General features: G+C 44.3%; 1 protein-coding gene across 6 annotated transcripts in view; it reads right to left on the bottom strand.

Annotated features, from left to right (window-relative positions):
* The window catches only part of ABTB3 (ankyrin repeat and BTB domain containing 3), a 181,778-nt gene that overhangs the window by 122,037 nt on the left and 43,077 nt on the right, over positions 1-16,664 (bottom strand). Inside the window, exon 4 of one of the 6 annotated variants that reach the window (XM_074901247.1) lies at positions 12,710-12,723. The exons of the other annotated variants lie outside the window; for them this stretch is intronic. Coding sequence (XP_074757348.1) covers positions 12,710-12,723 — 14 coding nt within the window. The remainder of the gene's footprint in view (positions 1-12,709; positions 12,724-16,664) is intronic. 6 annotated transcript variants of the gene reach the window in all.

Consider the following 16,664-nt stretch of genomic DNA (forward strand, 5'->3'; position numbering starts at 1 on the left):
ATCTGAAGTAGGTCAACTAAAGTACAGGTTAGTCAGATTGCAACAATTTTTGAAGGGTTTTACTCAGTGATTTTCTTGGCTATCCTCTCAAAACCGAAAATATCACCCACCATCAATGACATGATTTCAGACCCTATCATATCATAACTATGCAATGGGTTTTGTATTAAGCAGCTGCAAACCCCAGGCCAAAAGATAATCATTACTGTCATTTATTAAATCAGCAGCATAAGCTATTTGGAGAAGGTCTGTGTTTTGAATTACACCTGCACTGGACCTTACGGAACTGCACCTCAACTTTAACTGGGTGTCTCTGCAGTGCCACACACTAAACCACCACCACTACCAGCAAGAGACCTGTAACACGACCCATGGCACATCTTACTGCTACTTCTGCAGTCTGGAGAATACTATTAATCCTCAAAATCTTTACCTGCAATAAGATGTTGCCAGGTAGCTCAACATTAGCTAAGTTCTTGAAAAGCACAGCTACCATCACCATCCTCTAAAACTCTTCCCTTCAGACATCATCATCTATTCCTATACACCTAGGCATCATAACTAGAAAGCAAACTACAAGCTTCTGCTGCTTGCCGGGGGCTGGGGGGGAAGGAGGCATGGAAAGCATGCTCTGATTTGAATCCCGTATTTTCCTGTCTTAGCAAGGGAAATTGGAAGAGAAAGACATGCTTCTCCACCCAACTCTCCCAGCCCCACTGGCACATCCATCCTGCCCACGTTCCCATGTCCCACAGCCAGAGCACCCCAGCTCCTTCCCCACAGGGGGTGCCCAGTCAGGATGGCTCCTTCCTCTGTACCAGCCTTCAGGCAGGACCCTCCTGAACACAGTCACTTCTGACCAGGTCTCTCTTGTCTGGTCCCAGGCTATCAATTGCCTCTTGTGAGAAAATGCCCTTCCAAGCTCCTCTAGCCCCATGGGGTAATACCTTTGGGACCGGTTCTTTGGCTACGCACCACAGCAGCTCCACTTTGTACCTCAACCCCGCCATGTGTGCCAGAAAAGCTGTCCCCACAGACTCTTTAATAAGAACAAGGGATGACTCACTGAATTAAAGCACCCTTAGTCCTAGTGGCTACAAATTTAGCACAAAACTGCAAAGTTTTCTGCTGAGCTTCAGCCTGCCCTTGATTTCCACCCAGCCTTGCAGAGAAGCATCCCAACACGACAGAAAAAGGATGCTTTACCCTGTGTCACCCTTGTAGGTGAAGGGTGGGGAGGAAGCTTCACACAACCCCTGTAGCTTGGCAGGGAGGCTGGCCAGGTCCCCAGGGGAGGGTAACAAAAAAACACCCCTCCCTTTGTTCACCAGCTGGGTCCCCAGGGCTGCTTGCAGACGTGAAAACCTCTGCTCTGCCCGCACAGCCTCAGCCCTGGAAGCAGCGTGGGGATGACTGCCCTCAGAGCCCTTCACCACTGCCGACGGGAGGACCCACAGACAGAAGCACTACCCTCTTGCAGGGTCTCCTGCCCCCATGCCCCTGAGTCTCCACCACAGCTCTCAGCTGCTCTTCTCCTTCAGGCAAACATTTCCACTTCCTCATCACAACCCAAATCGCCACAGTCTCTTCCCCTGCAAATCTGATTAGAGCTACACATTTTCTCACATTCTCTAAATAATGAGTTATTCACATCCACAGTTGCTCTCCTATAGGTTTGTTTATCCAGCTATTTACATTGGCAAGCAGTCACCCATTAGCCATTACAAACTAACCATTGGTGAGACCAAACCAGCATGTTGTCCTGAAAACGGCCACAGCCTGCTAGTCCTGCTGCAATAACCAGCTTCTTTGCACATACTCATTTAAAATGACATTTCTCCCCAGCAGTTTCATTATTCCAGCCATCAGCCAGCAAGTTCATCCCCCCTTGGGAAAACTCTGCCTTCTTGATTGCCTCATTCCTTTGACCCATGGCAGGTCTGGTACTGTTTGCATTCAGCCTCCCCCCCGGTCATGTAAAATGAAGGGGGGAGCAGGAAACAGGGACCCTATGAAAGATGCAGGCTTTATATGCTAATAAGTCCCAGGTTAGGGCTTGATGGCAGCTCGATGCAGGCAGCACTGTTTCAGAGCAGGTTTCAGAGCAGGTGCTGGGGCCAAGAGGCATGTGTGCACCTCAGTAAATGGGCTTCAGACAGGACATTCCAGCACCTCCGAGGTGACCCGTTAACAACTTGCAGGATGCGGTAATGAATATAGGGCAAGTCAGCGCACGCCCCGCAAGGCAGGCTATTGAGCCCACACTTCCAAAAGAAACCTCAGAAATTAGACCTTTGCTGTGTTAAAAGTATTGGCAACAGTCCGTAAATGTGTTTTGATACATTTATAGGCATTTCCCTCACCGCTACCGCCGACTGTGCCTGTGCCTGAATTTCCTGGACTAAACTACAGAAACCACCAGCGATATGGCTGTTTGAAGCCTATCAGGAAAGGAATGTGTCGTGGGTTTTAAACATCACCCACTCTATGCTATTTATTAAATTAATGGGATGCTTTTCTAGAGACCAATTTTGCCACTCTTGCTCTTTGCTTCAGCAGTGCCCCAATCAGGAAATCAAGAGAGTCAACTCGGGGATCAAGGAATCACTTAGGCAAATGGAAAACTGGAAAAGGACCTGAAAATCAATCAGAAAAAGGACCTGAAATTCTCTCTTAATCACTCTTTTGATACTATGATGATAAGAGGCTTATTTGTACCTTAGAAGGCTGAATTTTTCTCATCCCTTTAGAGCAGCAGAGTGAAAGCAGCAAAACAAAGAGTATCAAAACCACGTATGAAATGTCACCACAAAAATACAGCACAGTTATGCACAGATAAGCAAAAAGAAAATACCAGTGATAACAGGTGTGTTTGGCAGGGAGGGATCTGTTTTCGCACTGCAGAGAAAAGCAATTAGAACTATCTAATATCCCAATCACTTTCAAAGGGATGGTTTGTTTGATTGTTTTTTTTTGCAATGGTTGCAGGGCTGAGACAAATTTTGCCAACATTCAAACCAAGTTTTTGTGATGCTCATAACACATTCCCACTAGAAACAGGGGGCAGGTTGTTCTCCACTGGCACATTCCCAGTGGGTCCCTACTAACACATGCAGCACTCGCAATGCATCTCTCTCTCACCCAGAGAAAAGGCGAGAAGATTTTTTTCCCCTAGATAATCTGAGGCTTCTTGGGGAAGCCCATATATTATTCACTAAAAATTTATAACACCCATTAAATTATTGTTAAAGGTCAACATTTAATATTCTCCACAAGAACGGATGTTTTGTTGCCCTTCAGAGTAAATGTTTGCAGTAAAATCTCTCTAAGTGCCGGTCACACACACCCCACACCCCTCAAAAAGGAAGCAAGCAAGCCAGCTGGGGCAGGAACCTGCCCTCCCCATTATTTTCCACTGTCAGCTTTAATTTTACTGGTTTAACTCAGTCGTCAGTGCCTGCTGTCATAAAGAAAGTCCTCGACAGGCCATAGCAATAGTGAGACTGGCTACAGCACTCTGAGTTTACTTTTCTTCAGAGGCAAAAGGGGATGCCTCTTAAATGTCAAAGAAAGGTTGGGGAACACCAGCTTTCAGCCTGAACTACCAGACGGAGTGAGTCATCTCCCCAGTTTCACATCCACTATCACAGCCTTCAGGTCAGCAATGCTGTGGATTTTACACACAATGACACAAATTACCTCGGGGTTGGACTTTCCTGGGGGACAGAGCCTGCTCCTGCTATATACCCTCTACGGGGCCGCACCCTATGGCACCTTATGGAAGAGCAGCCTAGTGCTGAGCGGTTTCTGCTCCCTGGAGCTGTGGCTACAGGAGACACGTCCAAGCAGCTCTGCACAGATGTCCCTCCACCTCTTTTTTAACTCCTCACGCTGCCAAGCTGAAGACTTTTTCATCTATGTGGTTCTTCTTAGGATCTCTTCTCCTTTTCTTATTTTGTGAAGAGCAAGGAGATTTAGCATCCTTGCCCTAAGCGCTCCTTCCAAAGGAGCGGCAGAAGAAATACCTGTATCTCCCAGGGGAAGGAATTAAGCTAGCATCTCACTGCAAGCATCCTTCAAGGTGATGCTGACAATAGTGTCAGCTGTTAATGCGGCTGCAATAGCTTATATATATCAGTGCGGGTACCCAGCTGGAAACATTTAGAAACATCGATCCCAAACTCCCCAAACATGGCACCAAAATTTATGGCCAAACTACCTCCTGATCGTCAGTGTGCACGCTGCCCACCTGAGATATGAATATTTGCCATCACCCCTCCTCATACTCTTGCTCCTGCAAAAGTAGTTCATTTAAAGTCAGTGCGATCTATGCAGCAAATTTTCAGTGTCTATTTCACCCTGTTGACAATGTCTATAAATTACTTGAAGAAACCAGCTGTAAAATTGCTAAATTGCTGATGACATGAAACTGAAGGGAGTAGTAAATACAAAGCAACCACAAGAGAGATCCAGAGGGATTCAGATCACTTATGTAACTAGGCCAGTACACTGAAAATTAAATTTACTGCGGAGCAAACGTGAACTATTGCTCAGTTATTGGAAAACTGTAGAAACAAAAACTTGCACTTCTGAACTGAAACACCAGAGATCAGGACCCTAAAAGAGCAGCAGACACCTATCAAAAATCTCTCTTGAAGGAAGAAAACTGATCCAGGAGAGCCACCACTGTGATGGGATCTGTAGTAGCTGGGAAAAGCATGGCCCTGGCAGGGGTCTGAGCAATTTGCTGATCATGCTCTGCTTGGAGACTATAGGGCAGCTATAAGAGGAGGCTGCAAAGAGAAAACATCCTTTATTAGCAGGCAGAATTGCTGTTTGATTGTGAGCCCCACCGAGGGCAAAGTGAGCTGCTCAGGGATGCGACGAGAAGGTCCCGGACCCACTGGCCATGCCTGCGGCAGCCAGAGGGGAACCCCAGGCACCTGAGCCCAATGAAATTTCTGAACCGAGAAATGCACTGAGGCAAGGAAATGCATGAAGGGGTTGTGGATATAAATAACAGCTTCCTAGATTATCTAAGGAAGGACTAACTTGTCTCAAAAAGGCACGCAAAATCACCTGTGCATTACTTCATACACCTGCTAAACCCGTAAGAGCCCAGAGGCTAGAGTTCAGGGATAATGGGAGCACAGCGCAGCAGCCTAGTAATCCTATCAGGGGCAGCTCCACCATAGCCATGACACTGCCCCAGCACCGCTGGACACCAACACTGGGAGCTGAGGGAGCAAGGCAAGGACACCCGCCTGCCCTGGGGACTGGGAGCCCAGCAGCGAGGGCTGCCCTGGTGGGGATGGCCACTGCACAGCACTGGCGAGGAAGGGGAGGATGCTGATGGTGGGAGAAGCCAGCAGCCGAATATGATCTTTTGCGAGCATGACGTTTTTCCAAGGCTTTGCACTTCTCCTACTTTGTGCAGATCCTTGCAAGGACGGGGAGGAGGCATGCCTGCCACCAGGCAACTTCTCTGCCAGACCCCAAATCCTTGCTCCCAAAAATATCTGACCTGGGCCATGCAATGTATTTCCCCTTAATCTTGTTCTTGGAAATATCTGAGCTATTTTGGTTCAAATTCCCTCCCACTCCAAAATTAAAACAAAATACGCAAAAGCATCAGTTTTGCTGACCTTCTTGGGGAATTTCAGCACAGGTATTTACAATCTGGCAACATGACAAACAGCTGATGAAGTCCCAAAGTGCAAGAAGTCAGTCAAAGGACTTGATTTGCAGAGATTGTTACCTTCACTGCATACCTTATTTTAAAAATACAGAAGCAGAGACAGGACCCCCAATACAAAACATGCAAAAACTGTCTAGCAGATACAGAGAAGTATGTGCTTTTCTTTAACACAGCAGATCACCAGCAGCAATACCTAATGCTACAGCAAAAGGTGAAAGTCTCAGGTTTCAGTGATGCCAGGTCCTGAGCACTTCTGTAAGGTGCTGGGTGTTCCCGCCTCCCCCAGCCTTCACAGCATGCCCACAGATGCTCAGTGCTTCCTCAGCCACTTGCGGCACCAATGTGGCAAACCATCTTTCCCCATCTCTGGAGAAGCAGTTATATCCTGAAGCATGAAACTTGCTTATCTCTATTTTCAGATGCATAACAGAGTATCTGACATAAAATTATATAATCCCTAAAAATAAATAAATAAATGAATAAATAATTTTTATATTTGGCCCAACAGCAAGCATGAGATACGAGGAAATTTAAGAAAATGATTATTTTTAAGTGGAAACACACAATGGCCTCAAAAAATAAAACCATTATGATAAAGAAAAATATTGAAAAGGTAATTAAAAATGTTATTAGATATAATTTCAGGAGAATAGAAAATGAAAACTAATCAGCACTGATAAGCCAAATCTCCCACTCTTCTTCCTTTCACACATGAAACTTTATTGTCTATAAATCTGTACCGTGTTTTGCAATACAGAACAGAAAAGCTTGTGGTTTTTTAATTTTCCATTTTCTTTTCAGAAATGTAATATGGTTAGCTGACTGCTAATCCAAACAGGAATTTCCCAAATTTCTTTCCCTTTCTTTACCCAGGCCGGGCCCCTCTGCAGCAGCCTGCTCTCCCAGGGCAGGGAGGCTCATGCCTCCCAGGTTCCCCGGGGTCCCTTTTGAACCCATGGCCACCCTCAGCCCCATTTGAGGCAGGGAACAAGGTTTCCAGAATGTTGAGTCTCTCTGAGATGAATAAAAATTGACAGTGAGAGACAGGGTCGGAAGGAGCCAGTGGGCATGCTGCCTCTCACCTGCATGCAGCACAGAGGACAGGAGGGGGCTGGAAGGAACCTGGGGACATGGGGACAAACAGGGAACACAGGGCACTTGTCGAGGAGGGATTTGGGATTTCCATGCTTGGGTGACACAGGCATACACAAATCCATTGAGAAAGCCGCTTTTAACAGTTAATCACAAATCGCCCACCTTCCATTTGAGGCTCTGCTGGGTTTTATTTTCCTTCTGCCAGATTTTAGCTCCTAATTCCACCACAGACCAAGGCTTTTGCTCTAGGACCCCACTGAATTACAGAGCTAAATTGGGAAGTCTCCTGAAATGTGTTTTGCCTTGCTTGCAGTGCCTGATGTGGGGTTTCTACCAGCAGCACCCAGTGGAGATAAACAACCCAGCAAGCAAATAAAGAAACTGATGGGTTTGGGTTTTTTTCCTCTCCCCTCCACCTGATGAGATCTCTAAACAGACATCCGCTCATGAATAAAGAAAAGGTAGTTTTGGTTTTGTTTCTAAGATAATGAAGTTTTATGTATTTTTAGTGCCAAGGAAAATAGTTACAGAAGAAAAGGAATGAAAGCAGCATGGATGATAAAATTTCAGTTTTCTGAGCTCGATCTTCCCACATCTTCATAAAGGGAACAACTGGGTCTTCCTGGGTGTCAATGAACATGATTTTAAGTTGTACTGAAGTCAGTGGGACAAAGGCACACGCTTAAATGTTAAGTTTGAACAGGTCAGACTCTGAAGGACCTTCACTCAGCCCAGGGCCTCCTTTCAGAGTAAAACAATCAAAATCAAAGGACTATCATAGGACATGAGATCTCCCACACTGCCACAGCAGCTGGTGGGGATTTAAAGGCTCTGCAGAGAAGAAATAAAAAGACGGTAGGTCAAAAGGTTTGACAGGTGTCGATCAGATTAAGTGCATTTTATGAGAAATGCTAAATGAGAATGTCAAGCTTTGCCTTGGACAGTAGCTGTGTTTGCATTTGTCTGCAACAGGGAGGTAACTGAGTCTTGGATCTCTGCAGCTCACAGTGAAACCGAACAGAAAGGCAAGATGGATAGTAATTGCCACAGGTAAGAAGTCTGGGTGTAGCTGTGAACATACTGGGTCAATATTGATAAGCACACCAATCTATATGATTTCTGACACGAGGTGCTCTACTTTTGTGTTTGCTGAAGCTGAACTACTACCATCTCTCACCCACTCGTTCTCTCCCCAGAAGCAGCAGCATGCAGGAGGACACCTTTGTCTGAGCAGGGCTGGTTTTTCAAACACACATGGCTATGCATTTGTGCTGGGACACCTAAAGACATGCTCATGAAAGCTCCAAACTGACCCCATGACACAGGACAATCTCATAGCTCTTCCAAGACAGACTGGGCTTTTAGCCTGGCAGATACCAATAAAGTAAAAAGTCTACCCAACAAGCAAATTTGTGTTTACGAGAATAGCTAACACCTTTTCAAGTTGGATGTCTACTCAAAAACTGTCCTTTCCAAAGATCCGACCTTACCAGAGCTGAGTGCAGCCAGATTCAAGTGAAGTCAACACCTACTGGCAATGAAGTTGGCAAGGTAGTTGGCAACTTTAGTTTAGCAGTATTAAAGGTGCTTGTGTTTCCTCAAAGAAGAGGCAAGAGCCCTGAAGGAAGAGCTAGTGGACAAGGTTCTGAAGGAGCAACATTCATTTTATAAGCAGACTGCACTTAACAAAAAAATAACACCAAAAAACATCTGTATGTGTTTTTGAACAGAGCATGGCTTCTACCTCTAGTCCCAAGGCCATAAAGACCTCTAGCTACTTCAGATGATGGCATGTCTGTGGGAATTATGCTTACAAAAGACAAAGAAGTGCTCAAAAAATATAAATGGAACCATTAATTTCCCTCTGTCACTAGCATTTTCCTCACCACCAACCAAGTCAACGTCTCAGTAACTATTTATTTACACCCACAGCACCCAAGGATTCATTCTAGAGACATCAGAAAAAACTTCCAACACTTTGAAAACAAGTTTTGTGCCTCCACTGACTACCAGGTCACCCCATCTTGAGGGTCCTTAAAGACCCAGCTCCTGACTTGGAACTAATGCCTCACACTCCAGCTTCAGCTGCCACTGGAAACACCTCCTTTGGTGCTCTGAGTTCACTTTACCATTTGAAAACACACTTTGAAATGATCTAAGCTTACAAAAAGTTGAAGAGCTACATTTTTGGAGGAATGCCACTTGGGCCATGACTCAGGGTACTGAGCTCCTGCTGCCACCACCAGGACTCCAGCACACATCTCAAACCCCACAGGTACTCAAGTGTTTCCTTGATACTAGGACCTGGGCTTAAAATAACTTCTGGCCACTGAGCCAGCCATGGTGATGCCCATTTGCGTGGTGATTGTGCGCTGCCAGGCACAGCCAAAGGCAATCCCTGATGCCAGAAGCCTGCAGCATCTACACTAGAGGCCCTTCTCGAAGTGATCTTCATCTCCTTCCCATTAATTCTACCTATTTTTTCCCCTGCTGCCGTATTCATCACTATTTATGTCCCAACTGACTGCAAATAATTGATCTCTGCCCACTCTGAAAATGTTCTTTATGTATTTGTAGTTATTGTGTCTCTCCTCAGTCATCTGTCTCTGCACAGCGCTCATCCTCAGCCTTTTCTATTACAAGCCTTCTGCTTCCAAATCTTTTGTTATTTTTTGTTGATCCCCTCTGACTATTTTCTAGTATATCCATTTAGATTAACAATGGTACCCAAAAGTAAATACAGCACAGGAAGCAGTAATGGCAGCAGAGCATAATAAATTACCCTGCCTTGCATCTGACATGCCTGCTACTCACTAGCAACCAGCAACTTTGGATGCCAACTCCAAAGGAACTGGGAGAGGCTTGGCTTTCAAAAGGCATAATAAATCACCTCTTTGAAGTACAGGAGGTTTTTTTTCACACAAGCAGTACCCAGTATCAAGAATCACTTCTGAAATAAAACCCAGAAGAAACCCCAGTTGGTTACTTTAAGAGAACTTCCCGACAGCTGGAGATGGAGGTTCAAACCTCAGTCCTACGAGGACCATACCACAGGAACTCTCAGGTAACCCATCCTGAGCCCCTGGCTCTTCTCCGGGCCACAAACTCTGCACTTACCACGCCTTCATACTCTGTATATTTAAATATTCCTTCCTGCCTGAATCATGCTGTTTCTTTGCTCACTCTCTTTCCCCAGCTTTGAGCTATTTTCCAATCACTCTATAACAGACTTCATTTTAAACAAAATCAACGATCACCTTTTTAATTTATAAAACACATTTTGTAGCACAGGCCCCTTCCAGGGCTGCCCACGTAAACCAGAGATACCTCACAATTTTGCACAGACTTAAGCTCGTCCCTATTGAATGAAGCTTTTCTCTAGGTTCAAGTTCAAGGACTCCCCCACCCTCAGTGAGCACGGTGTGAACAAATCGACAAACCAATGCACAGCCCAATAAATGGGAAGGAGAAATCCATCCCTTTGCTCTTTGTTTTGACTTACAACCAGAGCTCCTAACCATCAATAAAATTAAACCAAAAATAACCTGTGTTGTGGTTTCCCCCCCCTCCAGGTCAAACCCTTTGAGAGGAAATGAAACATTCCTATCACCTACTTCCACCAAATTGTGCATCCCTGTGGAAGCAATACTACACCACACAAGCGCAGCGAGTCCCATGCTCCTAGGAAGCAATGAGTGTGCTGTATGCCCGCACCTCTGAACAGTCCACTCTTGAGCTGGATATCCAGCATCCACAGACATGCAGTACAACATAGATGCGCTGTGTATCATATGTATCCACTGTAATGTCTATGCATGAGCTACAGAGATGGTTTTAGCATGCACAAGAGACGTTTCCAAGAATCAGAACATGCCTGGGAGTGTCAGGAACAATGAGAAACAACATACAGTTTTCAAATCTAGCATGAATGCAGAAAAAAGGGACACATCTGGGAAAATCTGAATCTAAAGTGACCCCTCACTAGTGTTGATAGAAGAATGTCACAGTGGGACAGGCAAAGAGCCTTCCAGAAAGACAAAAATAGTACCCTTTCCCTGTAGCCATGAGGCAAGGAAACACACCTACTAAGAAGCACTGGTGCATCTCCAAAATTACAACACGGACTACAGATAATACGTACTTCCAAAACAGAAAGCATCATGCCAAGGACCACATTCTCTTTAAGTAAATCAATGGATGCTGTACATGTGTACCACACAGACCTACTACCACAGTGAGGTTCTGTAAGACCTCAACACTACACAAAAACCTTGAACCACAAGTACTAGGGAGCCCCTCAGTGTGCCAAGAGGAGGTAGGAACTCTTCATCCACCCAAACGAGACCCAACCAGTGGATACTGCAGTCTCAGCCAAGAAGTCGCACTCACATGCCTCCCCCAAATCAATGCCACTGTATCAACCTTCAATCAATAAATCCCAAGAAGTGGTGCTTCTGCTGGCTAATTCCATCAGGCTGCCAGCCAAACTCAAAAACCCTGGCACTTGTGGCCGCTGGCATCGTAAGGCTGTTATGACATCATGTTCAGACATAAGATGGAGAACAGCCTGACCCAGACATGGCAGACAATGCCAACGCCATCTCAGAGCAGCTGACTTGCAAACTGCTCTGGACATTCAAGGCATCTAGAGGGAACTGCAGTCCAGAAAGGCTTATTAGGGTAGATTTTCCATTACTGAGTCTCCCCCTTAAATGAACACTATATATAAATTACAATTTTCTAAAGAACCTTTATTGTCTGAAATGCACTTTCCCCACAACTCACTGTGTATTTTCAGCAATCATGACAGGTAGAAAATACTCACCTCCTTTGGCACTCATCTCTCTAATTTTTAACATTAAATGTCTTGTTTGTTTTAAATAAGGACAAGTCCCAGGTAAAAGCACTTAATTATAGTGCTGTATGGTACCCCGGCATCTCATAAGATTCCCGTATTTGCAGACTCAAGACACATAGCAGGTTGCTAGTATACAGAAAACAAATGTGTTTTGTGGCTTTGATTACCAGCTACTGCTGCTTCTTACTTAATAAGGATTTGAGAGAAAAAGGGATTCCATGACAAATGCACCCATATACACTGAGAACGTCAAGCTGTGTTTTGATAGTTCACATAAGGGCTTAAACATTACATGAATCCTTCTGTCAGCTATCTCCACATGCATGAATTTATCACTGGCATATGACGGGGTAATGGGGACCCGTGTCTTTGGCAGATACGATGAAAGCAGGCTTCTGCACAGGTCTGGTCCTGAGCCCACCTAAGCCAGCCAGGTCTTGAAGGCCTTTCCAGGCTGAGACCAACCTTAAAACTCACAGCACAAGCAGAAAAGCCCTCCCATACCTTCTCTATGACCTGAAGGACCTGCCTGAATAAACTAGATGATACTCCATTACATATTTTATCAGTTAATCCTCGGGCAAAGCTTACAGTTTAGAGGCAGCTCTGGCAACAGTATTGGGATGCTAAGTCTATTTATTTAAATAAAAGACTGTTTAAACTGCATTTATAGGACAATGAGAAGTTCATGTTTAATATATTCTCAAACACCTTTCCCAACGTGCTGTACTCGCTTGGCCAAAGCTCCTCCGACATGCATAACCAGTGCCCAGGCTCAGGGGCTCAGATCAGCTGACCACAAAGGTTTAAGCTTCATCTGCCAGCCACCCTCCTCCCCCCCTAATGTGTGACTGGCTGAAAAAGTCCAACGTATATATTTTCAAACCATAATTCTTTTTATTTGCTGTCAGGTTTCTGAGCCTCTGGAGCACACATGCTTCCTATTTTTCAGCTCTTTTGCACAGCCACGGTATGTAAAAACTGATGTGTGTGGTGGGGGAGGATTTTGAAGGAAGGAGGAAAATTAAATGAATGCAGCAATTCTTCTGAAATCCCACTGTAGTAGCTGGGGCTTTACAGGGAGTAAGGAAACAGTCCCTGAAATGCTAGCAATAAAATCACAGAAGCTGGCAATAGCGTCGCTATTTGAGATGCACAAAAGCACCAGCATCTGGACCTCAGCAAACTGGATGGAGGTCTACGATCAGCAGCAGCAAACAGCACTGAAAAAAGAAAAAATCTGTAGGTTATATACCAACAGCAGCATGTTTTCAGTGCTGTTTCATCTGCCAAAAAGGAAAGGAGGTTTAAAATCCACAGTCTAAGTCAGACTTTGCGGTCACATTTTCAATCACACCGGCTCTATCCCCAACACTGTCCGAGCTGATGTGAACCAGAACAATGTCAGATTCTTCCATCTGTCTTGCTATTTCTTCTTACTCTGAATTTCCAAACTCTCCCTCGACAGGCCAGGAATAACTGGTTAATCAAAACCACCCTGTGGTTTGGGATGAAAAAATGCTAACAGCAATTCTTTTTATGAATCTAGCATTCCTGTTTGCAATCCACAATAACCCCACTTTAGTTACATGATGGTATCACCCTGCTTTGAGTGGATGAAGAACTCATTTTCCTGTTTACATTCAAGCTATCAGCTGATATTCTAGAAATAAAAAAATACATCAAAACCCTTCCTACTCAATTCTTTTAAACCACTACTATATTAAAAGTTACATCATTAAATAAACAGTTCCCATAGCCCCAACTAACCAATGCCTTCCACTGAAAAATTCAGCTTTTTTTGGTTTTGGTTTTGAAACCAAGTATTTAACTATTAGCTCCTCGGTTTATCTTTGCTTTTGAGAAAAGTTGTTTTGAGTAATCAGATTAATAATGTTGCAACTCTTAATTTTCATGGGAAAATTATTTACATGCTTCCATTGTTGAAGACTGATGGAAGATAAGAACCAACCTCTCTTTAGAGCTGCTGAATATGCAGAAAATCAACAGAACTCATCTACCTGATTATATATCAATTTATGTTTATGCAAAACTTAGTATGAATGTGTCTTCGCCTTAAAGGGAATAATCTGTTCCCCGCATACATCATTTTGTTACTGAATGCCTCCCGTAACGAATAATTAAAATAATTAATTTTTATAAAAACATTCTGGAAAACTCTCAGGCCATTTTTAACCAGAGAATTTTGCCATTATATTTGCCACATACAAATGCTGCAAATAGAAATACTGTTCATCTTTTCAAATAGCTACTAAATGCTTTGTAAAGCAATGAAGTGGCTAACTCTGCCCACCCCTTTGGACAATGTATTTCTGTAACCTTCACAACCTTTACGCAAAACAAAGCAAACTACTGCTGCAGGAGGAAAACCAGGGAATTCCATACAGGATTCTCCTTACTTTGAGACTCTCCATCCATTCAACATTCATGAAAACATTATTTATTATTTCTCCCTCAAGCAAGGACCTTTCTGAAAATGTAAGAATACCCTAAACTACTGTTTTATTGGGAAAACAACAGATAGATTATTCAAGATCAGTAAAGTAGCTTTACGCACAAAGCTCACATTGATTTTATTAGGTTACAACCCAAGGAAATTCCTGTATTGGAGAAGAACCCAACAACAACACAACTGCTACTGACAGCCAGATGTGCAATAGCTAATCTTTGGAAAAGAACGGATCCCCCAGAAGTAGAAGCATGGAAAAATAAAGTATGGGAAATCCTTTCTTCAGGGGAAATAAAAAAAATAATAATAATTGACAGATGTAAAGCTGAATCTAGCTGATTTTCATAATGCTTGGTTTTACTTTTTTTTTCAGAATGTGAACAAAGTACACATGTAGTAGTAAATACTGACTGAACACAAATAACATTTTTAAAGGTAGCAAAAGCCAATTATTACAAATTTCAAAATAAAAGGTTAGACGCTTAAATGAAAATTTCCCTTAGAGCTACAAATGTTCTAGCCCAAACTTTCAAGATGCCTTTTTTTTTTTTTTTGGCTTTATGACAAATTCTCATTCCTTCTCTTCATAAAGCCATGGTTCTCCTTCTATGTCCTTGCTTGATATACACCTCACAGAGCTAATGCGTAAGTGGCAGCCAACGACCTTCCACATGGATTTATACACATTACTCTTGACATAAATGAGGAAAACAACATTCCCTCCATCATTCCCTCTTCCTTTTTGACTTCCTTTGGCCTGCCTTCTCTTTGCCATCCTCTGTGCTCCAAACTTCTCCTTCGATCTGTCCTCACCATATCATCAGCCACTTAAAACTCCATCATTGTACCTTGAAATTTGACAGCTAAATGGGGCAGACTCAAGCTATCACTTATTTTTCTGCCTCTCAATGAAGCCCAAGGGCAAAGGGGGAAATGAAGATGAGCCCAACAGGCAGCCACGTATGACTAGCTTCCAAGTGCTGCCCACCTGCAGGTTTTCCCATGTAATACCCAAGAGATGACCTAGTGCCCAATCTCTGCATCTGTACAGCACATCCTAACAGCAGCTCCCTCCTTTAAAAGGTCGTTTTGCAGCTGAGAGTAACACCTTCCATGATAAAAAGCACTAAGTGTTTCATAAAGGTCAATGCCACTGTGCCCATGGTGAAACAAGCTATTTGCATGACCTTCTTCCAAAGTACCATCAATATGGAGACATCCTGGAGTTTTTGCAGGTGTAAGTGCTGACTTAGACATATGTTAAACTCCAGCACTACCACGTGGATATTACCTTTCCTGGGCTCCACAAATGAGACACAAGTACCTGTCTGGCACACATACCTCTGAACTCATTCCTTGTGCCTGCAACCCAGCAGAAGACCATCACAGGCATAGAAGCAACTTGTGTGAGCAGTGGAAAACAGGGCACATGCTTATTTTGAGGCAGCACAGACTATTCTGTACATGCTACAAACACTGGTGGGACCGCAGTGCTGTCCAGAGGTGGCTCAAGCTACCTTCCCCTCTTGCATGCACAGAGCAAATCCCAGCTGCCACCTTGCAACACCACCACCACTCACGCATTTCAAAGTGCTTCCCAAACACTCATCCATTAATCCTGTCAGCACTTCTGAGAAGCAGACACCTCTGTTATCCCCAAATCTGACTGGGAACACATGTGAGGGAGCTGGAAGCTTGAACATTCAAGGGGACCACAAGGCATTAAGGGCAGCATTCAGCTGCCCTAAATTCCCATGTCCCTGTACCTAGACACTAATGGCCCTGGAAGGCACCTGAAAATGGGTGAGTGAAGGCCATGGCAGCTGCAGGTACCTCAGTGAAATTAAGCATCAACATGGTCCTCAATGTCCAATTCCCAACCTGCTCTCAGCCTTCCCTTAGGCTCCTTTGAAAACCCCAATGCTGGAGATGTCCTCACAGGGATGCAAGGACCACACTTAATCTCAGCTTCATGCTCAGGACCATGCAGTTGTACCCTTTCCACATCATCACACTAGAAAAACTAACACAAACCCAGGCCTCAAGGGAACAGACACAATAATGCACCAAGATCAAACACCCAGGTGAGCAGACGCCTGTATGAAACCACACCAGTAAATACAGGTTGCACATCTTCAGAATTTTAACCAAAGCAGGAATATGAAAGCTCTTCCCATGGCCTGAACAATTCAGCTACACCGGCCAAAAGGGGTGAATTATGCATTTATTTGCAGAGCAGGAACACAGGTTCTTTTTCTTGCTTTTTAACACCCTTGACTGGACAACCCTGTAGCAAAGTGACCTAAATTTGAAGTTAGTCTTGCCTCCAGCCAGGTGTTGGACTAGATGCTCTCCCAGCAGTCTGCTCCAACCCCAATTCTTCTCTGACTCTCTCTCTGCCACAGCACTGGGGCACTTTTCTCACCAGTGATCTGTAAGGCTCAGAGTGCAATGCTACAAACCATGCACCCATCCACATCCCATTCCTCCCTTCGTGCTCCTTTCTAGTCTTGAGCTGCTGAGCCCCTGTTCCCCTTAAGTTG

This window comes from Athene noctua, chromosome 3 (assembly GCF_965140245.1).
Source record: "Athene noctua chromosome 3, bAthNoc1.hap1.1, whole genome shotgun sequence".
NCBI lineage: Eukaryota > Metazoa > Chordata > Aves > Strigiformes > Strigidae > Athene > Athene noctua.